General features: G+C 42.4%; 1 protein-coding gene across 3 annotated transcripts in view; it reads left to right on the forward strand.

Annotated features, from left to right (window-relative positions):
* The window catches only part of bcam (basal cell adhesion molecule (Lutheran blood group)), a 48960-nt gene extending 25928 nt beyond the window's left edge, over positions 1-23032 (forward strand). The window contains exons 2-17 of one of the 3 annotated variants that reach the window (XM_020093312.2): positions 7329-7456; positions 7659-7875; positions 9651-9724; positions 9841-9937; positions 10180-10362; positions 10877-10998; positions 11322-11463; positions 12003-12118; positions 13350-13491; positions 14139-14263; positions 15015-15156; positions 15996-16019; positions 16669-16701; positions 18598-18739; positions 19876-19975; positions 21112-23032. In XM_020093312.2, the coding sequence (XP_019948871.1) occupies positions 7329-7456; positions 7659-7875; positions 9651-9724; positions 9841-9937; positions 10180-10362; positions 10877-10998; positions 11322-11463; positions 12003-12118; positions 13350-13491; positions 14139-14263; positions 15015-15156; positions 15996-16019; positions 16669-16701; positions 18598-18739; positions 19876-19975; positions 21112-21117 (1793 nt within the window). In that variant the 3' untranslated portion in view covers positions 21118-23032. The remainder of the gene's footprint in view (positions 1-7328; positions 7457-7658; positions 7876-9650; positions 9725-9840; positions 9938-10179; positions 10363-10876; positions 10999-11321; positions 11464-12002; positions 12119-13349; positions 13492-14138; positions 14264-15014; positions 15157-15995; positions 16020-16668; positions 16702-18597; positions 18740-19875; positions 19976-21111) is intronic. The other 2 variants (XM_020093313.2, XM_069537052.1) reach the window with 2 other exon arrangements.

Genomic DNA, 23032 nt, shown 5'->3' on the forward strand with positions numbered 1-23032 from the left:
GGCCATATGAAATCCAACTTTAGGAATATAGCAGTAAATTACAGTGGTTGCTAAACAGCATCATGCTTCCCTCACAAAGGTCAAACCTTAGCAGGACACTTGGCACTGACGGACATTGCAGAACTTATTCTGCTATGCACGGCTCTAAGGATTGATTTCAAATTAGTAGAAGTTTCCATCGAGACAGTGAGTCTGTTCCTGTTTCTTACTTTGTGTCTAAGTGGTCGGTCTCCTTGGTTGCCACCGGTTTTACTTCTACAACTGTTTGGTTGTTCTGCTCGGTTGGGAAACTTCCTCTCTTTGGCCTTGTCTGCCATCTGTGTCGTTCTGTGTGTCTGTCTCACTCTCTCCCTTGCCCTCTCTAAGTGGCAATCGTTATTGGCGTGTGTGAGTGTGAGTGAGTTGCAGCAGCTGCTCTTTCTGCACTGCACCTGTTCTTGTCTCATCAGTCAGGCACTGACGGATTTCAGGCCTTACATGGACCCACCCTGACACTGGCGTTCTGACCTAGCCCGCCAATGCCCACCCCCTCACACCCCAGGACACACACACACATATTTTCAAACGAGTGAGTGGGAACAGATGACACATCCTCTTGCCATACCAGAATTTTACAGACTAACTTTATTATATCCAGTGGTATTATTCACGAAAAACAACCCTATTTTTTCTGAGCATTTTTTGTGTTTATATTTCCACCTGACATCTGGTCCTGCTGGGTAATTTTCTCAGATGCAACAAGTGCAGGCAGACAAACGTGAGCACTGAGCAAATAAATGGACGACCTGTGAATCAGAGATTTGAGACAGATCCAGTCTGGAACATTAGTGAGTGTTAATACGTGTTAGGGGGCTGAGGGCACTCGGCCACACCTCGCTGCCACAACTGTACTCACATGTGCACAGACCCTCTGGCTCAGGATTACAAGAAGACATTGTGATGAGATTGAAGCCCCAGTTGTACATGAACTATAGATACCTCTGTCATTGGAGTTGATTCATCTATTGACACCACTACTGTGACATACTTTAATACTGTGTCATGCTTTTGTCTACGCTTTAGATTCATGTGTTCCCCTTGTGGTAGAATGTGAGAATGGCTGTGAGCAGAGGATTCACAAATAATGTGCATAATCATATATACTGTGTGAAACTATTCATTTAAGTCCACATTCAGTTCTAAATGGAGGAAGAATTCAGCTTCAGATGCTGCCATTGTAGAAGAAAACAGAAGAAGCCACAATCAGAACATTGAGAAATAATAGTGAACATTTTATAAAAGACTCTAATCACTGGAAAGTGATGAATAAAAACGTGGAAGTTAATCTTCCATGCTGTTTTTGAAATGACCGCAGTCCTCGTGACATTGAGGCTGTGTCTTCTGCTGCAGGACACTGTTTGCTTTGCCAACAGTCAAACACACTAATCCTGTTAGAGGCCAGGGATGTGTTTGGACCACACACACACACATACACAGGTACACACACACACACACACACACACACACAGTCCTCATCCAGCAGGTACCGCATTGCACTTCTCTTTGAGCTTCACCTGCTCCATGGAGCAAGTCGTCCGTACGCTCCTCGTCACAGTCTTGGCACTGGTGCGGATCCGGTGCTCTGTGTCTTTGACTCTTTCCCGACTGTAATCTAACACTGTTTGGGTAAGCAGGAAGACGTGCAGGTAGCAGTGTCAGGAGGCCCATGGTGGCTTCATAAAGAAGCTCTAGTTGGATGACACGGAGGTGGAGGTGGATGTGCACATCAACACATCATCTTTTGTTCCCTTTCTTCCTCTTCCTCCCCCTTTGTTGCTTTCTTTAGTGCCATTCTCCCACCATCTTTTTCTGCCTTTCAAACATGAGTGTGCAGACGAGACACACAAGCTGGTTTCAGTGCCGGGTATTTAAAGACGCTCTTTGAGAATAGGGAATAAAAAGAGGGGCGTTGGAGGCAGAAAGAGAGAGAGAGAGAGGGGCTCTGGTTTTGATGTCCAGAATACGACAGTAGGTGAGTGGAGAACAAGAGAGGGAAGGAAAAGAGGACAGGAGAGAGAGAGGGTTGGAGGATCCAGCTGGTTCCTTTCATAATGAGGGGCACCTGCTTGTGTGTGTCTTTTATGTGAAAGACAAGCAGGCAGAGACGAGTCAAAGAAAACGGCCGGAGCAGATGCACACAGAGAGTATTAAAGATGGTTTCACATTAACTTTTCAGTAGATGTGGGTGTCTTGCTCCACCACGCTGCTTTGACTGCACTTGGATCTTTTTCCTTCTTTCTTTTTTTGCACACTCTGTACTTAACTGTAGCTTTGTGGGGTGGTTCACTCATAAATATCACATGCATTATAGATATACTGTATGTGTGTCTGTGTGAGTGAGCGTGTGTGTATATACAGGTCACAGTCAGACCGTCTCGTTCCCATCTGTCTTTCCCAGTCACGCACCCCATCACACTCCACCTCACACACACTTTCCCTCTCTTTGGCTAAATCCGATTAGCCAGCCTGCGTCAGCTAACGAGACCCCCATGTAGCTGCCCCCACCACTCTCTTTCTTTGTCTGTCTGTCTGTCACACACACACACACGTGCACGCACTGAAAGCAGAACAGACTGTGCCTCTAAATGCACAAACACTCTTGCACTCACACACACACTCACTGCTCTAGGCTTGGATTGGACAGAAGACTCCTTAATTATGTTTTAATTGCCTGTCTCTGTCCGTCCAGCTGCCGTGTGTGTGTAAAACACAGAGCCGAGGCCTGATTGATCACTCGGGTCCAAAACATATTGTGAAGGACACCAAGAAGATGTGTGTGAAGGAGAGAAAAGGGATGGGAGAGGGGAGGAGAGGGGAGACAGGCAGAAAAATCAAATGAGGGATGAGGAGGAGGAGGAGGAGGAGGCAACAAGCAGAGAGAGAAAGATGTATTTCAGACTATCATTGCCTTAACCTCCTCTCAGTGTTGCACATGCATTTACACCGAACACCAGACAGAAGACTAAAAAACAAGTGCTGGTTAGATTCAAAACCTCTCACACATCCTCTGTGATTTATTTTACCACTTTCACACAGATCATCATGACTGATAAGCATGTGACCACTACACCTCAGGAAAGATTCATGTCTAAGAAAATGTTCAGCATTATGTCAAAACATGACTCAAGAATAACACACAGATGTTTCTATTTTTTCACAGGAAGTGAATGTGTTTGACTTGCGTAGCTAAAAAGTCACCAGACAGCCGATGAAGCAGTTGTTGACCTGACATATGAATAAATATGGCTTCATCAGCTGCAGTTTATTAATATTTCAATTTAACATGTGACAAGACCAAGGTTCCCTCATTCACCCCTCCCAGTTCAAGAGAGAGTTGTATACTCGCGCCTGTCACATGCCCACAGTTCTATTCATACTACAATGAGTATGCATATGTAGAAGTATGCAAGTATACAATCTTTATAGTGAGCTCATCTACAAAATTAAAAGAAAAACACTAATCAGGTCATTTTTTCTTGGTCAGCAAGTTTGTCATTGTCGGAGAGTTTATACCAAGTCTTTTCTGTTTGCTGTCGGTTGAGTCACATCTGATGCTTTTTATATATTTTATTTTTTCATTTTATTCCAACATTACACAAATTTGTTTTCACATCATACTCTCGTCTTTCGGCTGTTTTTCTTTCATTCAGTGCGAGCGCTGTGTGTGATGGTGTATATTGCTCAGCCAGTGGCCATTCATGATGCATGGTGGGTATAAAAAAATCAGTAAACATTCGGACTGCACTACAAAATGGCGAACTCTCTATTTAGTAGGTAGTGAGTGGTTTCGGACTAAGCCCAAGAGTCTAAAGCCGCTCTAGTGTTACTGTGTGTCTGACCATTTCAACTAGTTAGCGTGCTTATTTTCTAATTAGCACTAAACTCAACTGAGACTTGTATGTCCTCGTTTTCCTGACACTTTTTCTGAGGCAATTGTAAAAGCCACTTTTTTTTATTCATGTGGAAATCCCTTGACAAGTAAATTAACCAAAAGAACAATACCCCCCCTAAAACATGTTCTTTCATGTCTGATCATTTTTTTATTAGACTTGTTTGCACCATTAATACCATATGATATTGCAATTGGTAAACTGAGGAGCAGCATAAAGTAGATGAGTATATAATGGGGTGATTTAAAAGAAAACAGTGGGAGCAGCAGTTACTTGATTCAATTTAGAATAGAAAGTCTGGCTCATTAAAAACTGCACTGATACACAAGTTCCCTCAGAATCTATTAACATGGCCATAATAACCACTCATGTATTAGTTTCTCTGATTAGATTCCACCACAACCAGTTTACTCTGAAGATTTTAGTTTTTGTGTGTTTTTTAAAAAGCCTAAATAACTTAAGTAACCAAGTTAAGAGTCAGGGTCCACATGTGCCAGTGAATCACTTGATTTAATGTGGTATGTGTGGGTGTGTGAGTGTGTATTTTTCCCATGCACCACTTAACAGGACCCTTAAATCCTGAGTGCTGCCTAAAAGCACTGCGCTCGGTTTACTCACACATTCTTGTGCGTTTGCTCGTGTGGCTTCGCTGTTTGTGTTGGCGCAGAAACAGAGGAGGATTTTCTCCTGGGCTACATCCCTCTTACAAACTCGGAACATGAGACTCGGTTTGTAAAACTAATGTTGGTTCACTCCAGAGCTTCTGAGCAGGAAGGACATAATATTTGATGAGGGCGGGATCCTGGGTAAGGATGGAGAAAAAAAAATAGAGTACAGAGAGGCAGGATAAAAATAGAGTGTAGGGAAGTGGAAAAAGTGGGTGATGAGGAAGTGAAAGAATAAAAGAGCGGACAGACACATGAGATCTTTTTCATCAAATGTCAACGCTTGACTGACCCCTGACCTCCATGTGGTTCGTGGTGAATCACCGCATCCGCCCCTGATGGAGTGTCTCTCACTAACACACACACACGCACACACGCGCTAAACGAAGTAACCACAGTTTGTGTTTTTGACAGCTCTTCCCACTACCTCTTCTCGACGCCTGCTCTCTCTCTCCATCCTCTGCTCCCTCTCTTCCTCAGCAGGGTGATAACAAGGTTGCAGTCCCTCAACTCCTCTCATCTCGCTTTCGACATTTCGAGCAAACACACTTTCATCTCTCCCTGTTATTAAAAAAACCAGCCTTCCAAACAACTGTGATTCCCAGAAGTCGGCCCTCTTCTGCTCTTGGCAGTTTCTCGCAAGGAATAAATTATTCACGTGTAGATTTTGTTGTCCAGAAATTGATGATTAATTTATGTAACCATACAGGATACAGAGCTGCAGCTCGCTCCTTCGCAACTTGGATTTGATCTTGATAGTATGAATATTAATTTGAGGTTAAATTTAACCATATTTGATTTAGTTTGTCGAGCTTCCTGTATTAAAGTATTTTGGCTGTTTACTCTCAAGCTTCACTTATTTACTCTGTATGAACCCATATTTTTATTGTGTTTTCTATGTTAAAGTTCTGAATTGAACAGTAAATATGGCTCCACTCCTTCATTCATCTTTTCTTTAAAGCACATCATGGGTGTACGTGTCTATATGAGGGTGGATAGACGATGATTGATGCCTTCCATGTTGATGACTTGATTTAGTTGATCTGTCAGTTTAACCTTAAATAACATCGTCCTTCCTTTGCTGTTGTCCTTCGTTTCCATATATCAGAGCCTCACACTCACAACAGTGAACTCCCTTGTTTTCATAACTTACTGTACCTTACACGATTTATGACGCTGTATGTGCTACAGTGATTTCATTAGCAGAAATGGAGCTCCATCACTTCATCCAGCTCTCCATCCTTCCCCTCCCTCTCTTCCCTCCTCTCTCCCCTCCTCTCCTCATAATGCAATAACCTACTCGTCACATTTTTTCTCGATAGCAAGTCGTACAGAGAGTTTAGGGAGCAACTCCTCTAACCGCAGAAACCAGTTTGAACTCATCCTGTGCTCTCACTCTCTTCTCTCCCATTGAGATCCAGGACACCGCGTGCATCCTAATGTCTCTATTCAATGGAGAACACTGACAGTGCCAGTCACGACGGCCTTTTAGCTTCCCAGGATCTATTTAGCTTTTTTTACTGCACTTCATGCACCTTTGAGGGAATATCGGTGGTTGTAACCAGCTGGAGTCTGTTTGTTTCACAGCGATCACAAATATTCACATCAAATCCAAGAGCATCGACAAAAGCACCACGTGAAGACGTCTGTCGAAACTACACACACTGCTCCTGCAGCAGAATCCACTCGTCATTGATCTAAATGTCACTTATATGTTCAAAAACAAACCTTGTTCAGCAAAAACATCTTTAAAAATGCTTCAGTCAGCAAAGAAATGCATTGACAGTAGCAAAACCTGTAAGTAAAGTATTCTGATCTCTTCTGACTAACAAAATGCTGCAGGACTGGAAGTTGTGGAGGTTTTGGTGCAGTTATTCCTCTGCCTTGACTTTCTGTTGACATTGGAAATCCTGTAATTGCTGTAAATCCAATCTGATAAATTTCAAGCGGAAGATGTTGTTAATATTCTGGGATTATGCACACTTTCCAGTAAAGATAATATTCATTTTCCTGTGAAGGATTTGTGTTTTTCTGTGTCAAGGGCAAGGTGCAGTAAAAAGCCTGTGTATGTGTGGTCAGTCCCTCTGGCATCACCCTGCAGTTGTTATCTCTGGAGCCTCACAACATGCATACTGTATTACACGTATGTGTGTGTACATGTGTTTCCAACACTCTGCCTAAAAGCGTGGGGTAATCACAGACCCCAGCCTCTTGCTGCTAGTGTGTGTGATGAGTGTTTACGACAAGTGATGAGTGCAGACTGCCCAAGGCGCTGCAGGGAAAGGCGTGTGCCAGTGCTGATAAAGTCCCTCATGGTCACTGTGCGGCTGTTCCCGCTTCCCGTAACAGTGTTTGAACGCCCCGGCGCCCTGAGGTATTAAACATGCACGCTGGCGTTCAGTGGAGACAGGGTGTAGACATTGTGACTTTATTATTTGTCTTTCCTTCCTGTCTCTGTCTTCTCATTTCCTCCTGACATCGTGAAATTGAACATCACCGTGTGTGTCATGCCGGACTTGTGTAATAAATGTCAACTCGAAGATGCCATCAAAAGTTTTTACTCGTCAGAATGGAGGAATTAATAATTGCATATTCCCAATGCTTGAATAAATTTGTGTTTGTGGACTAAAAACGTTACCTAGAAGTTAAAAATATATATTATTTACTAAAATATTGTCATTCTGACAAATCCCTCTGGTCCTTAATCCCATTTTTTCTGTGTTTTTCTCTCCAGTTTGCTGCGCAGCTCTGAATGTGAAGGTTGCTCCTAAGGTGGAAGTGTTGAAAGGAGAAACTGCCAAACTGCCCTGCACGTTCACTGAAGCACCATTATCTGGCAACACTCTCATCGAATGGTACATTGTAAGTAACGTCTGAGTATTAGTTTTACTCCAAAGCTGAGCAAAAAGGATTTCAAGTCAAGAAAAATGGAAGGCACTTTCAAAAGTATTTTTTTATCACTTATTTCAGGTTCCCTGTCTTTTTTCTCCAAAATTATTAATTCTCATCTTCCTCTTTTCTTTCTCTTCTTCCTACACCTTTTTCACTCCGTCTGTCCTTTCAGGAGGAGCAGGGAACCAGGAAGCGCGTGGCGTTCCGCCCCCAGGGTGGCAGTGGAAAAAGTGACGAGGGAACCCCTCTGACCGGCCGCGTCACCATCGGAGAGGACTTCACCTTGACCATCTCCTCCTCTCAGCCCTCTGATGAGCTCGTCTTCTACTGCCAGGTCAACGCTGGCCCTGACGGGGTCGCAGATGCCGCCACTATGCTGAAAGTCTTCTGTGAGTCGGCCAGTGCACTTTGACCTTTTAAAGCTCAGCGCAACCCTGACACACACATACACACTTTCCCACACACTTGTTGATGTGTGGAGTAACTTGTCACCGTCACTAGGTTTAATGCTTTAATCAGATCTGCGCGTGTGTTCATGCATACTCTGATTTTAAAGTGGCTTAATCGCCCCTAATGCGTGTCATTTATTTTGCTTATTGCATTTCACAACTACTCAATTTAACACCATGCAAAACCTCCATATAGAAATATACTATCAATAAATGTGATCTGTCACATTTATTGATCGTCGTCAAAATCTGCAGATCTTTTTTTTTTTTATCATATGTTGGACTGTGTGGAGCTTTTTCCAATCGGGGGTTACCACTTTCCTTTGATAAGTCCCCGAGAGGTCAATTAACCACAATCTAATCACTTCTGACACAATTGATGAATCGTTCAATCCCACCTGTCATGTCTCATATATCTCACCTTAATAACTGTCCAGATTTATCACCCAGGTGCCGAGGGCTGACCCTGGTGCAGCCGCACCGTGTCCTTGCACCTCCCACTGCAGTCCCTTAACTCACATCAATCATACTTTTTTGCATTTAGCAGCTGCACCGAGATGAATAGGAGTCATTTGCATTTTGGATTGGACTGATCAATCACACTAAATGGGGGGGGGGCATCACTTTGGTTAAGCTGCTCCTCGAAAATGAGCTTACAAGTTTACCATTAATTCATTCAGAGGCGCCGAAGTTTAAAGCATTCTCGTAAAATAAGCTGTTGGATGTGAGTGGGCCAGTCAGTGTTTGACAATACCTCAATAAAGAGCTGTTTGACAATCGGGCCTTTTTTTAGATGCACTTAATGCCCAAAGTTGTAAAAACAAACAAAAAGAACAGGCTGTCTCACAGACCAGCAATTTTCCTCTGTGCACACTTGAACACTTGAGTCATTGGGGGATGAATTATAGTGTGTCAGTGCTGCCTTCACTTAATAGGACTGAGTTATGAGGTCCCCTGAGGGGTTGAGCCATAGCAGTGATAGCCTGGTTTCTCTCTCTCTCCCTCTCTTGAGGCTTTACAGTACAGAGGAAACAGTTTGTGTACTGAGCCGAAGCACACTTCAACGGAATAAAACCAATCTTGCTTCTCCGTGTGTCCTCTCCTGCTCTAACCCTCCGAACATTCACAATTCTCGAATAACTTATTTAGAGTCTGAAAAATATATGTTTTTGTCATGGTCAGTGTCAGGATGAAGAAACCTGCTTTTCAATGGTAACATTTTCTCACTGTGTGTCTCAATGCTTACATATGTCTGGTGTGTGAAGAGGGAATCGTTTTAAGCAGCGGTTTTTCTCTGCAGCGTAACAAAAAAATGCGAAGAAAGAAATGATCGAGTGTGACAGAGAGACAAATACCCATCTACTGTTTATTTTTACAGGAAGTCGACAGCTGCAGGCAGAGATAAGATGACCTTGCGTGTGTGTGTGTGTGTGTGTGTGTGTGTGTGTGTGTGTGTGTGTGTGTGTGTGTGTTCAGATGGGAGTGTTTTTGTGATCTGACCCTTATCAGCCCGTGTGAAACAGGTCACAGTGGAATGATGTGTGGCAGGATATTTACTGCTCGACTTAATTAACAAGGTCAGCAGGCATGTGGGTTGCGCTGCATATATGGAAGTTCAGTGCGTGGTTATGTGTGTATCTCAGGTTTAACAATTAAAGTGTCCTTCTTGTAAATAATAATGATCTTCGCACCCCCCCCCCCGTTGTCTGTTTTAGTTGCTCCTGAGAAGCCAGTGCTCACAAGACCGTCGAGTCAGGCCATTACTGTGGGAGAGACCACCAGCTCTGAGGTGTGTGGGTACTTTGTGTGTGTTTCTTTGTTCTCTAAATATGTACAGAGATTGAAGATACACATTATCTGCCACTTATCTGTTGTTCTTCCTGCATTTTGTCTACGTTGCGTCAGATTGGTACATGTGTGACAATGAATGGACATCCCCAGCCAAGAATTATCTGGTTTAAAGATGGCCAGCCCCTACCTGAATACAAGGACAGGAAAGAGAGTAAGTGTTCTTTGGCAAAAATATAAAACATGTCTGACATCACTCACTAACTCCTACTTCTCTTCGCCGCGAGTGCGATGCATGATGGTATATATTGCTTGGTTAGTGACCACCGGTTGTACACTAGTTTTCATGATGCATTGTGGGAAACAATGATTATGTACAGTGTAATGGAATCAATCAGTTATTTTCCCCTTCAACTGATTAGTTGATCATATGATGTCGTCTCCTCTCTCTGTCAGAGACCTACATGATCCCCTCGGTGGTGAAGGAGGCCTCGGGTCTCTACACCATGCAGAGCACCTTGTACATGCAGCCCACCAAGGCCGACAAGGACTCAGTGTTCCAGTGCACCGTGGAGTACAGCATGCCAGGGGACCAGATCAAACAGAAGAAGTCCGACACCATCACCATCAACCTCAACTGTGAGTGGAGAGCAAGGGCGACAGCAGAATTGAGGCAGAGGTTAAAGAAAGGCCTTCAATGGTCCTGTGCAATTCCTCCGTAGTGTTTTGTGGTGAATTAGTTAATATGAATTACGAAGATACGAAGCATACAAAGTAATTTTTTTAAGCAAAACAGACAAAACGATAGATCAGATAATAAAATAATATGAGGATCATCCCAATGATGAATAATGAAAACAATAGGTAGCTGCAGCCCTATAAAAACTGATAGATGATCTTTTGTATTTGCTTTCTGGGTTTAAATCATTGGGTGTGTATCTCTCATTTTGCTTAACAATTCAGTTTAAAGCAGCCACAGTTGAATTTGATTGTTAGCTGAAGAAGAATGATGAGGAAAAGAAAGGGGAGGGAAAGTAAAACATCCCTCCAGGAATGCACCACACATCTCTGATTGATGATGTACAGTCTAACAGTGTAAATGTATCCAAAGGAGGAATTTCCACCTGTTCCATGTCTGTTCTTGTCCGTCTAGATCCATCAGAGAAAGCGACCTTTTCCCTTGTCAACACCGACGCAGTCAAAGAAGGCGACACTGTCACCATGAAGTGTGAGACTGACGGAAACCCTCAGCCTGAGTTCGACTTCACTAAAAACGTACGTGTGTGTTTCATGTGCACCGAGTTTTCATACAATAAAGAAACGTAAAAGAAGTCTCAGCTGTCAATTGTAATGTTTCAGCCCTTTTTTAAAGTATTTAATAACTTATTGAAACCAAAGTTAAAAAACATCAACACAGTTTGGTCCATCTGCAAACAAAGATAGTAGATGGTTTATCATCCATACTACAGCCAGCCAGCAGGGGGCGATCCAGATGTTTTGCTTTCAGTTTTGGGGGCTGTCATGTCGTCCATCTTTATTTACGCTCATTGGTCTTTATTCATGTCTTTTTCTACCAATACCTGTGATTCCACCTGCAGGGGGAAGTCATCACCGGTCAGGGCGGACTCCTGACGCTGAAATCCGTCAAGCGCACAGACGGCGGTGTGTACAGGTGCTCGGCCTTGGATTATGACAACTTGGACGCTGACCTGAGCGGAACAATCAACCTCAATGTCCACTGTGAGTGAGCCAAAGACACACACACACACACACACAAAGAGCTGCTGTCTGTACAAACAGATAAAGAACTGTTTACCTCCTGTTTGTACCGTTTAGCCGCTGCAGTGAGGCCATTCTGTTCCATCAGGAAATCACAGAATTAAAAGGGTTAGAGGAGAATGAGCTTTAATGGAATCCTTTCAGCCGACCGATATCCAATTCAATTTTTCACAGTTCATCTGCTACTTTAATGTTATCCCAACTACACTACCTAATTTGATCTTATCGCACACATTAAGTGCAGATAGCCCAGAAATAGCATGGAAGAGGCTTAACTTAGGCTTCGAAATGGGCTTAACTCCAGAGTAAGTGCATTAGCTTTGTAAAAATCAAATATTCTGCTTAGTATGGCCATACTAAGAACCTTATTACATGGTCCTTAAAATGATGTGAAGCTTGTTCATTTCAAGTCGCACTTCTTTAACTGTTTAATTTATATAGATGATTTTTGTGTGTCCACGTCCCCGTCTCTCATTTGCTTTTCATTTTGTCCGTGTCAGACATTGACCCCGTGAACGTGACCCCTGTCGAGCCTCAAGTCGTCATGCTCGGAGACAAGGTCGAATGGCAGTGTAAGACCAAGGCGTCCGCTTCGCACACCGTTCAATGGAAAAAGGTGTGTTCTTTTTTCTATCAGCTTCATGGAAATGTATACTTATGCAGAATTTTCCTCTTTTTTCCTAATCAGGTCATAGACGTTGTTCTGAACAAATATAGATAACGTTTATTCCGACATATTGCTAGATTCTTCCTTGGGCTCTATATTTTAACAGTTATAGGACGGTTATAATTTTTCAACAACCATGATTACAGTGCCCTTCTTCAGTGGTTAAATACAACATTTCATACTGTGATACAGAGCGTCACTGTATATGCAGCTGCTACTCAACACTGGAGCCTGCAGGTCTGAAGCAGGGCTCCCTTTACAGACACTTGTGGCCCCTCTACACTGGCTGTATTGTATCGGATCTAGTTGCAACAACTGGAGAGGAGACACTGGAGTTTGGTCAATGTTGTGAATGAGGAAAAAAAAAACCCACACGGTGCGTGTCAGTGTAACTGTGAACCCAAACCCTGTGGGAGACATGTGCTCTTTATATTTTAACTTCTTACAGTAACCTCATCTCTTTTTACTCAACACATTAAAACTGTTCATGTGTTGGGGGAACGATGGCCGGCATCAAACACTATTTGGATTTTGCATATTCTCTGTGCAGCCGTCGATGGCAACAACCCACACGTCTCTTTTCAGTGACAAACAATGCACATGTCATATCCTAAATTCATTTTTTGAACATATCAAGAAGCAGAAGATTTATTGACTCTTTCAGTCTATTTGAAGCCACTCTGTACATTCTGTAAAACCACAAATCAGTTTGATACCGTTGGTATTTTTTGATTTTCATCCCTGCTCCTCCATCTGTTATCTGCACAGTGTTCCTGCAGTGTCAGGCTTGTTGCTGTTACCTGTCTATCTATTGTTGTGTCTCCGGGGTGCCATGAAAAACACACAGTAACTTCTGGGTTTGTGGGTAAAAAAGGTGTTTGTTCTTCGAAAGAAAGATTCCTGTGGGAAGAATTGTAAGAGACAGGTTCATTATATGGAGGACTCAACTTTGATCTGTTATCAGCACATTGTGGAGTGTGAAGGTTTTTCTCTGCTTTCCCAGCATCGCAGCGTGCCCACAAACTTCACAATGCTGATCTGCTCTCATCTTCACACACACACACACACACACACACACACACACACACACACAGACACACACACACACACCCACAGACACAGGATATAGAGGAGTGTGAAGTCCAGCTGGTTTTATTGCTTGATGTTTGTGTTCCTCCAGGGCTCTGATGTGCTCTCTCAGGATGGCACTCTGTCAATACAAGATGTTTCCTATGATAAAGCTGGAGAGTACATGTGTGTTGGAGCTGTGCCCTCTGTGCCAGGACTGACAGCGGAGTATAGTGTCAACCTCACTGTCAAAGGTAACAAACACACACACGCAAACTAAGTAAAACAGCGTTTTTGCAAGGTCACATAAAGATTTTAATCAGATCAATGCTCTAAGTCACCTGCATAAACACACATACACAACTTAGCAAAAGAGTGAGGATACCCAACCCGAGGGGTTCGGGTTTTTTCAGGGAAAACAAGTGTCACACAAACTCGGTGCAGCTTACTTTATCTGCATTGGGCTCAGGTCGGGTTCAGACACAAAAAATCAGAATATCTGTCAGGTTCAGGTCAGTTGGTTTTCTCTTGGACTCTGAGGGGTATGTACTGTAAACAGGAATGCAGCCTGAGCCACACTCTGCTCAGCTAGGTACTGTAAGTAGTGCAAACCTTTTTTTTTTTCTCACCCACAACTACACATAATATAATCACAACGATCAGTGTAAGGGCGTGCAGAGTATTGTTTTAGGCAGAGGAAGGAGGTTGTATAGTGGGTGGAAGCAGCTGAGGGTCACTTCCTTGATTGTTGATTATGAATCTCTGTGTGTGTGTGTGTGTGTGTGTGTGTGTGTGTGTGTGTGTGTGTGTGTGTGTGTGTGTGTGTGTGTGTGTGTCTAGAGGTTTGGCTGCACTGTTTACAATTATTTTTCCCCCCTCCGCTACCTCCCTCCCTCCCCAGGAAAGCCGATGATCGAGACTCCCGCTGCAGGAGAGGTGGCGAAGGAAGGAGACATGGTGTCTCTGAAGTGCTCGGCCTACGGCTACCCCGCCCCTCAGTTCACCTGGAAGCCGTCAGGGAAAGAGGTACGAGTTTGAAAATAAAGGCGAGGCCAGCAGAGACAAAGATACCTCTTTCCTCTTGTGCAGTTTATAAAAAGCACTTAGTAAATAAGAGCCATTGATGCTTTCCTGGAGGGAAATGAACAGCCTGTGGAGGTGAAGATGTGTGTCAAACAAACAGAGCTATTACTAGTGGTGCTTCCATTTTGGTCAAGATGTGAAGTTTGAAGCATGATTCATTTTTCATAGAATCTTAAGATCTTCTTCTTGGGAAACTGGCATGTTAAACTTCAAACCCAATGGGGGGGGTGAGAGAGAGCTTGTGGGGCTGTAATATTTTATACTAATATTTTATATTGATGGGATATAGTTGAAAAGAAAATGTCATAGTAAGCGGCTTTTAAGAAATTTACAGAGGGAATATGGTTTCATAATTGAAGTCTTATATCAAATAAACTGAAAAAATTAGATAAAAAATGAATGATCCTGAAAGATTGGATGGTTTCAGACGAACATGTGGATATCCATTAAGAAAGATGAAGTTAAACTTGTGTGAATGAGAATAATGGGATGAAGAACTGAACAAAGTGTGTGCACAATGGAAGGGACGGGACTTATCCACCAAAGAATGAACAAGTTCAAAGTGCAACAGGAAAATAAGCCACAAAATTAAAATGTATTTGCTGAGACATGATGGAGGAACATGTCAAAAATGTCTTCTCTTTGTCCTCTCTCCTCTATCACTCCTCCCTCCTCCCTCTTCTCCCCCTGCCAGTCTGTGTCAGTGGAAGGTAACAAGGTGGTGAGCACCGTGACCCTGCAAACCACAGCCGAGATCATGAAGGCCGGGGTGACCTGCGAGGTCACCAACAAGCACGGAACTGATAGCAAGACCTTCCCAGTATCTCTTAAACGAGGTCAGTGTCAGGACACGACGGCAACGATGATGCCGCTGCGTCTCCGTCCTCTTCAAAGGAATTCATGATTACCTCCGCCAAGGAGGTTATGTTTTCATCCACGTTTGTTTGCCTGTTAATTAGTGGCATTACTCAAAAACTACTTGATGAATAACTATGAGACTAGATTGAAGAATGTGTTATGGGTCAAGGAAGAAGCCATTACATTTTGGTGCAGATCAAGAAATGTTTTTCATTTTCTTTTAATGCTAAATGGTCTGGATTTATATAACACTTCTCTAGTCTTGATGACCACACTTTACAATACAGTTTTTTTTGCTATTCACCCATTCACACATTCATACAGTACATCTATGGGCAGCACTCTTTCTGTGAGAAGGACCATCAGCGCTGCCATCAGGGGCAATACTGGGTTTCAGTATCTTGCCCAAGGATCCTCTGGCATACAGATCTCTCCCCTTGATTGAAACCCCTCTCAAATTGTATGGGTTCTTCTTTGGCCCATGTCTCACCCTTCCAACAAGTTTCAAGAAGATTGGATGTGTAGTTTTTGCGTGATCCTGCTGACAGACACACAAACGGCAATGAAAAAATAACCTCCTTGGCGGAGGTAATTATCACACAATGTCATCTTGCTCAGCATAATCTGATCTTCCTTTTTGCAACTTTCACATTTGAATGGTGCATTAATGTGTTTAGCAAATCTCTTTTTAAACTAGATAACTTGATATAACAGAAGGTTTTGAATTTCATGTCACTGCTGCTTTCTTTTGCTCTTTTACCAGCTCCATTGCCTGCAACCTGAAACCTTCCTTCTTTTTCTTGTCTCCTTTTTGCAGCAATTGACAACTCAGCCGACAGAGGTAGCGCCTTTTCCCTCCTCCTCCTCTCCTCCCTCCTTCTCTCAGGACTCTTTGTTGTACAGACCCTGTAATTTAGAAATACCCCCCCTCCACCCATCTTCTCTTGCCCCTTCCCTTCCATCTCACACACACGTACACACACACACACACACACACACACACACACACACACGTACACACACGTACACACACGTACACACACATGTACTCTCACACACACACACATACACACACACACACCTTCCTCCTCTGTACTGTAATCTTGTATATTTGCCCTCTTGCTACCGAACACTGTGGATATTGTATATTGTTATTCTTCTTCTCTCGTCACCTTTGTATGATGTCTGTCCTATATTTTGTGGATGCTACTACACTTTGTGTGGCCCCTAGGGGACAATAAAGGATTCTATTCTATTCTATTTCTTCCTTTCCTCTCTTTGTTCCTTCACTGTGTCTCCTTCGTGGTCTTCTTTCCGACTTTGTCCTCCTGTTTCTGGCTTTCCTTCTCTTCGTCGTTGTTCCACTACTCTGGGTGCTGTGTGTAGGACCGTGTTATAACCTAAGCTTCTGTGTGCGTTTGCCCTGTGGTGTGTTGTGTGTTTGTTGCTTTGCTATGCTACACAACTGAGAAACTTTCTTTCTCTCAAAGTGCTGCTTTCTGGAAACCCTGTGCTTACGTCAGGTCTGTATCGCTAACCCTACTGACATGTATATGGTGTACGTCTACAACTCTTAAGTCACCGTGTGTGTATTGATGCCTGTGTGCACACACACACAGGTTAGTGTCTTTGTGTTTACAAGAGCTGATGTGTTTGTGTATCCAAACTTGTATTACTGTAGTTGTGAGGGCCGACTTTAAACTAGGACGGTGAAGGAAGGTTCTGGTGTCAGAAAGGTTGTTGTGCATCTCAACTTGTAGTTTGACAATCATTTTTTGCTTTTTGATTATTCAGCTTATCAAGTCATTTTCTCAAATTACTTCAATAAATTAAAAAATGGTGCCTGACTGATTCATAAAAAAATATATAATAGTCATTATTTAGCTCAACAGGCGTCTTCTGTACTATGAATATGGTAGTTACTATACGCCTTATCTACAGATACATGTAGTTCTGTAATTGACCCAAATTTTCTTTTTATACTTTACTTATTGTGGCCTTGAACTAAATATGTCTTATGGATCAAATCTGTCCCACAATTATTTGCTAAAACTACAGGAATTTTGATTCAGAGATGAGTTAATGGGCCCATAAATAGGCGACCAGATTCTTATTTCCAAAGAACAATCTTTGAAAATCTTTGTCCTGTTATGAAAGTGGAGGCAAAGAATCTTTCCTCAACTTGACCTAATGATTTTTATTGTGTTTATACCACAGCCAAATGAACATCCATTGTTTGCCTTTTTTTCCCTTCGACTTAAGTCATGGTTAAGTTGGCATAACGACCAGGAGAGCCAGAAGTACTGTTGCTGTGGTTACTGTTACTTGAGCTCACCTTGTACCCTGATTATAAATAGTTTAGCATCATTTTTTCACTGATAACGTCTGAAGTACGTAGAAGATATTAGAGCAGTGACGTTTCCCTGGGGTCGCCTGGCAACCAGCTGAGACTCCAGGAAGTCTCCTCCTCCGAACAGATAAATAGTCCGTCACATAAACCTTGTGACGCCACTTAACAAATGATTTATAGTGTGTGAATGAACTTTTGAGGTGATGGTGTAGTTTTTACCTCGGATGTACTCTGACTGTCAAGATAATCCAACCGCCCCCAGGCTCCAGCCCAATAAATATATTGTATGTATTAAAATTATAATTTATTGCATCCTTGTCTTAGAAAGAAAGCAACTTGGCATATTTTCCCAAATGTCAAACCATTATTTTAAGGACACTATCCAGGCAGAAACACTTAGTGTTCTTAATGGCCATAGTATAAATCTGTATTAATGGATAAAGGCCTTTAAAAGTTATATTTTATGCAGCAACAGTTTTGAGGGGAGAGTCATGTCCTCACAAGTGTAGTAATACAAGTATATGTGGATGGGTGAGTATGTTCAGTGTTTTCTGGCTCTGGTCAGCTGTCTAGTTTTACCTGTGAGTGTACTGACCCTTGTATTGGGGTCCCATCACATTTCAGTCAGCGCATTCAAAAGTTAAACTAACCCCACATCCCACTTCCCCTTCCCCACTTCTTTTCCTCTCCACCCAATCAATCCCCCCCACCCATCCATCCATCACCTTGACCCCACCCGTCCCCATCCTCCCATCACCTCTTCTCTCCTCCCCATGGTAACCCCACTGAAATCATTACCCTCCTTCTCTCTACCTCTTTTCTACCCCACAAATCAAAACACCCCATTTCCCTCCACCCGCCATGATGCCGCTCTCCCCACCACTGCCCCTTCAAAATCAAACACTCCCTCCACCCTCCTCCCACCCTCCTCCCACCCTCCTCCACTGCGATTGATCCCTCACTTCCCCCTCCGTGCCTCCTCTGTCCTCCCTCAACTATCCCACCAACCCTCCACTCCTTCCATCTTCCCCTCCATCCCTCCCTCCATGCCTCCCTTGCGGCACTGTAGCTGACAAGCAGCAGGGAGGCTCCAGCGGGGTGGTGATAGCCGTGGTGGTGTGTGTTCTGCTGCTCCTGCTGCTGGTGGCCCTCATCTACTTCCTGAACAAGAAGAGCAAGTTGCCCTGCAGCAAGAAGGATAAGAAAGAAGTGTGAGTACAGAGCGGTGGAGAAGTTAAGATGGGTAGAGTGGAGTAATGGTGGCTGGGATTGCAAATGTAATAAAACTGATTTATATTTTGCTTTTTTTTTTGTGGTCCACTCAAAGTTCTTTACAGGACAAGTCACATTCAACCATTCAAGCTTAGAAAGAGCCAGGGATTGAACCACCATCCTTTTGGTTAGTGGTGCGAGCTGAGCTGCCTCCTGAGCCACAGTCACCAATTTAATTAAAATTCATCTCTGCTCTTAGAATTGGTTAAAGAATGATAAGAAAAACTCTGGCGCTGCCTTTAGCACAGTTAATGTACCAATGTAATAAAAAGCTAAATATCACATAAAATAAAACAGTGATCTGTTAAATATAAAGATAAGTAAATCTAATGCAGTGAGAAGTAAAGATTTGCTGTCTGACAAATGAAGATACTCTTGCATGAAGCTTCAAATCTGAATCAGAGTTAAATCTTTTTAACTTTATCTCAATCGTGTCAATTTTTTTTATTATGCCAACAAAAAAACTGGGTTTTCAAATTTGTCAAAAAGCCTTATTTTAGCCTTTAAAGTATTATTGTACAAGTATGTGTGTACACTTATAAGATCAGCATATTAATGCATTGTTAAAAATGCACAAAAATGTTTTTTTGTTTTGCTAGAGTATCCTCTAAATCAGTTTGAGTTTGATCTAATCATGAAAAAACTAAATGTGTGTTTTCAGATCAGTATGCAGGGTGACAGAGTGAGAAGTTGAGAGGCTCCATCAGTAAATCCTCAAAGAGATATCACTTCAGACGTTTGTCCTCACATCTGTCTTTCAGTCAGATAAATAGCTGGAAAAGCAGTTTGATCACATCTTTGATTTTAATTAAGTCTGTGTTTAATCTAAAAGACAAAGCAAAAGAAAATCTTTTTTTAAACTAAGTAATGGTGCAGTCCAGACATTGGGTGTAGAGCGTAAACAAGGTTTTGAAGTGCATGCTGTCTAAAGCATCCCAGTATTATTTATGTCAACAACGCTGTGCAGAGGTCAAACCAGGGGTCGCCAACCTTCCGTCACGTCTACATCCATTAGTTGTACAAACTATAGTTCAACAAAGCTCACTGTCTTTTTTGTCTATTCCTTTCTCTGCAGGGCCAGCGGAGAGGTGAACAACGACATCGTAGTGGAGATGAAGACGGACAAGGCCAATGAAGAGGCCGGTCTCCTCAACAAGAGACCGTCTGCAGAACAGGTCAGTTAAAAGGACACAGGATGAGATTAAGGGCTGGTGGGTCATGAGCCGGAACTTGTGGTCTCACAATGTTTAACCGTGGGGCAGCGTGGTGCAGTGGTCAACGTTGATGTCTCACAGCAAGAAGGTTGTGCAGGCTGGAATGTGCGGGTTGGAATGGCCTGACCGGTAGCTGGGGCCTCTATGTACAGAGTTAAACCTGTAGTTGGATTTAATCTTATGGGGGAATGAGGTCAACATGGCTCCTTAATGTAGCTGGATTACATTTTATTTATCTGGAGAAAATTCAGCTGAGTATGTCAACATAAACTTTCCCACTAAGACTTCATAGCAGTATCAGTTTGAACACCAGCTTTACAGTAAGTAAATATCTTCAGACACATCAGTCACGCTGACTGAGAGTCGACAGTTGTAGTTCAAAGACAGCGGTTTTTTAAAAATCTCTCAGATGATGGAGGCTGACAGCTGTACGCAGTCATCTGAAAACGCCGTCACGAATGTAATTCACTTCATCCTCAAATTTATGGTAGTGGCATATTTGACGTGCATGTGAGAGCCGTTTTAAGCGAGCTTTGTTTTATGGGATATTTTAAAGTGCTGACAGCAAACTGTGCAATGTTGCAGCACTGCAAGAAGATGGCAGACACACTTTGCTGTGCATTTAAAATGGAAGCAACAAGAGGAAGCAAAAGTCTGTTCAAATGCTATCATGTGATGTTTATTTGTAGAGACGACAAATAAGAACGTTAGTCTGTGAGCTGTCTCCTGAAAACCAGGCCACAGACAGATTCAGTTTTAGTCTGAAATAACATTAAACTCAATAACTTAACATAAGCAAATACAGATCATTTCACAAAAATCTTCTGTTCTCTGTCAACTTCCAAAGTCATATAAAATACCCAGAAATAGTTATCTATCTATCTATCTGGCTGTCTGGCTGTCTGGCTGGCTGCAGTCATCTAAATGCAAAAAAGTTAAGCTACATTAAATTAGCTTAACTTAATTATCTTTTAAATAAGCTGTTAATTGATTGGGCCACATTGTTGTTATACCAGTAAGTCATAAATACAGTGTTTCTTATCATTAGGAATTAAAGTTTGTACATTGGTGGTAATTGTTGTTTTTCTCTCTGACAGTGTTGAACCGAGTGGAGGAAAACAACCGACAGAGGGATGAAGGGAAGGAGGACAAGTGTCATGAAGACAACAGGGCTCATTTTTTTATTCACTATACTGAGAGGAGGGGACACGAGGTGGTGCGTGGACGTGGGTGTGTTCTTGGGACATCGGGAGGTTTAGCATGTCTGGCATCAGTCATGCTTGTTTTATAACCTGGGGTAGACCTGCTGGATGGAGTAACAACCCCCATTCCTTTTTTTTTTTTTTTTAAGATTGACTTTCTTCTGCTCCACCCTTCTGAGCTACCACAGGTTAAAGACTGTGCAAAAATCATAATGTGACTCATAATCACTGGATGACATAACTATCATAGCTTTTTTTCTTTTACTCCCTCAATCACGTCTTTGACTCCCCTGCAGAGTAGAGCTCAACAGTCCAAACACGGTGGCACAATTGTTCTTATCTACCCCAAATTAAACAGAAAATGCCATTAAGCCATCGTGTGTGTGTTTTTATCGGAAGTGTGTGTTTGCTAGTTTGCAACACAGAGCGTCTACTCTGCCTTGGAGTCTGCACTTAAATGATCTGCTCTCTGCTGGGTGTATCGGGCAAAATTATCACGGGCTGTCACTCTGTTTTAACCACCTCAGTTAACAAGTGACGATTTATGCTCACGACATTTAATCCCTAAGCACACAGCTTGGCACACACACGCCTGTAGCCATTACCGCTCAAAGAAGCTCCGCGTTTGCTTCAGTGTTGTTTGTTTAATTGCATTTTTGCCACCTGCAAATGTTTATGTATATTTTTTCCCCCAATCTCCCTAATTATCTTCCACTAGAAGCAGCTCAGGCATTTGATAACGTCAATCCTTGCTCTAGAATTGCTTGTTTTTTCTAAATCCAACTAAAAAGCCACTGAAAACAAGCAAGTTATTAGGTTGTACAAATTTGTTCTTCCCATTTCCAGTGTGCTTGTACATTATGTTAGTGCACCAATTGTTTGCTTGTTTTTTTACTTTGCTCTCCTGTTTTCTTTGTGGATTCAAACACCGAGGTGTACTGTGCATGATGTGGAGCTCAAAAAGCATCTGTAGTTAGTAAGCTGCCCGCAATGGGATCGTAATTGCTGTCATGTCTTCACAGTCACAGATTCACCTGTTTGGAGAAATCACCGGCATACGTTCACTCTGGTTTGATATAAGCTGGGAGGGGAGGGAGCGGGGAGGTGAGGGAGGGATGGGGTTTCAGCTATTTGCTGGAATATGTGGTGTACCTTTTTATTTTTTACCAAATGAAAGAGTTTTTCAGTGTCACAGCAGGTGTTTCTGTGTTTAGGTTTGAAATTCTGGCGTTTCTGTTCCTCCTCTACACTGTTCACAGGCCAGAAAGGTCTGATAGCGGGTTGATGTGCCCTTATACTTTGTTGTACACTGGAACCAATGGCCTTGATTTTTTACTTTAAAAAAAAAAAAAGGTCACCTCAAACCACTATCTGTGCCCACAAGGCCTTTTTTTAATGAATGTCTGTCTACTGATCTTGCCATATTGACTAATAGCAAACCTGTGATGGCAGACGAGATAGATACGTGAGCGTACAGCATCCTTTTTTTGATTTTAATGTTTTATATAAAAATAATATTGTGGTATGCAAGCTGGTTTTTTTTTTAGGGGATTGTTCATTTTGCAACTACTGAGCTTTCATTTTCCCACGATTTCCCGCTCACTGAGAGAAGAGACATGTTTTTTTTGTTTGTTTTTTCAATATTTAGGATTCTTTATGAGATATTCTCAGTGCTTTACTTCTCTCGCTGTACTGTATACTGTATATTTTGTGGTACACTGTTGTGACCTCTGTGGTGTGTTGATGTATCTTTTTGTTTTATTCCAGCTGTGTAGAATTTATAATGAAAAAAAAAACTCAAAGAAAACCAATCACA

The sequence above is a fragment of the Paralichthys olivaceus genome, chromosome 13 (genome assembly GCF_024713975.1).
Source record: "Paralichthys olivaceus isolate ysfri-2021 chromosome 13, ASM2471397v2, whole genome shotgun sequence".
Classification (NCBI taxonomy): Eukaryota; Metazoa; Chordata; class Actinopteri; order Pleuronectiformes; family Paralichthyidae; genus Paralichthys; species Paralichthys olivaceus.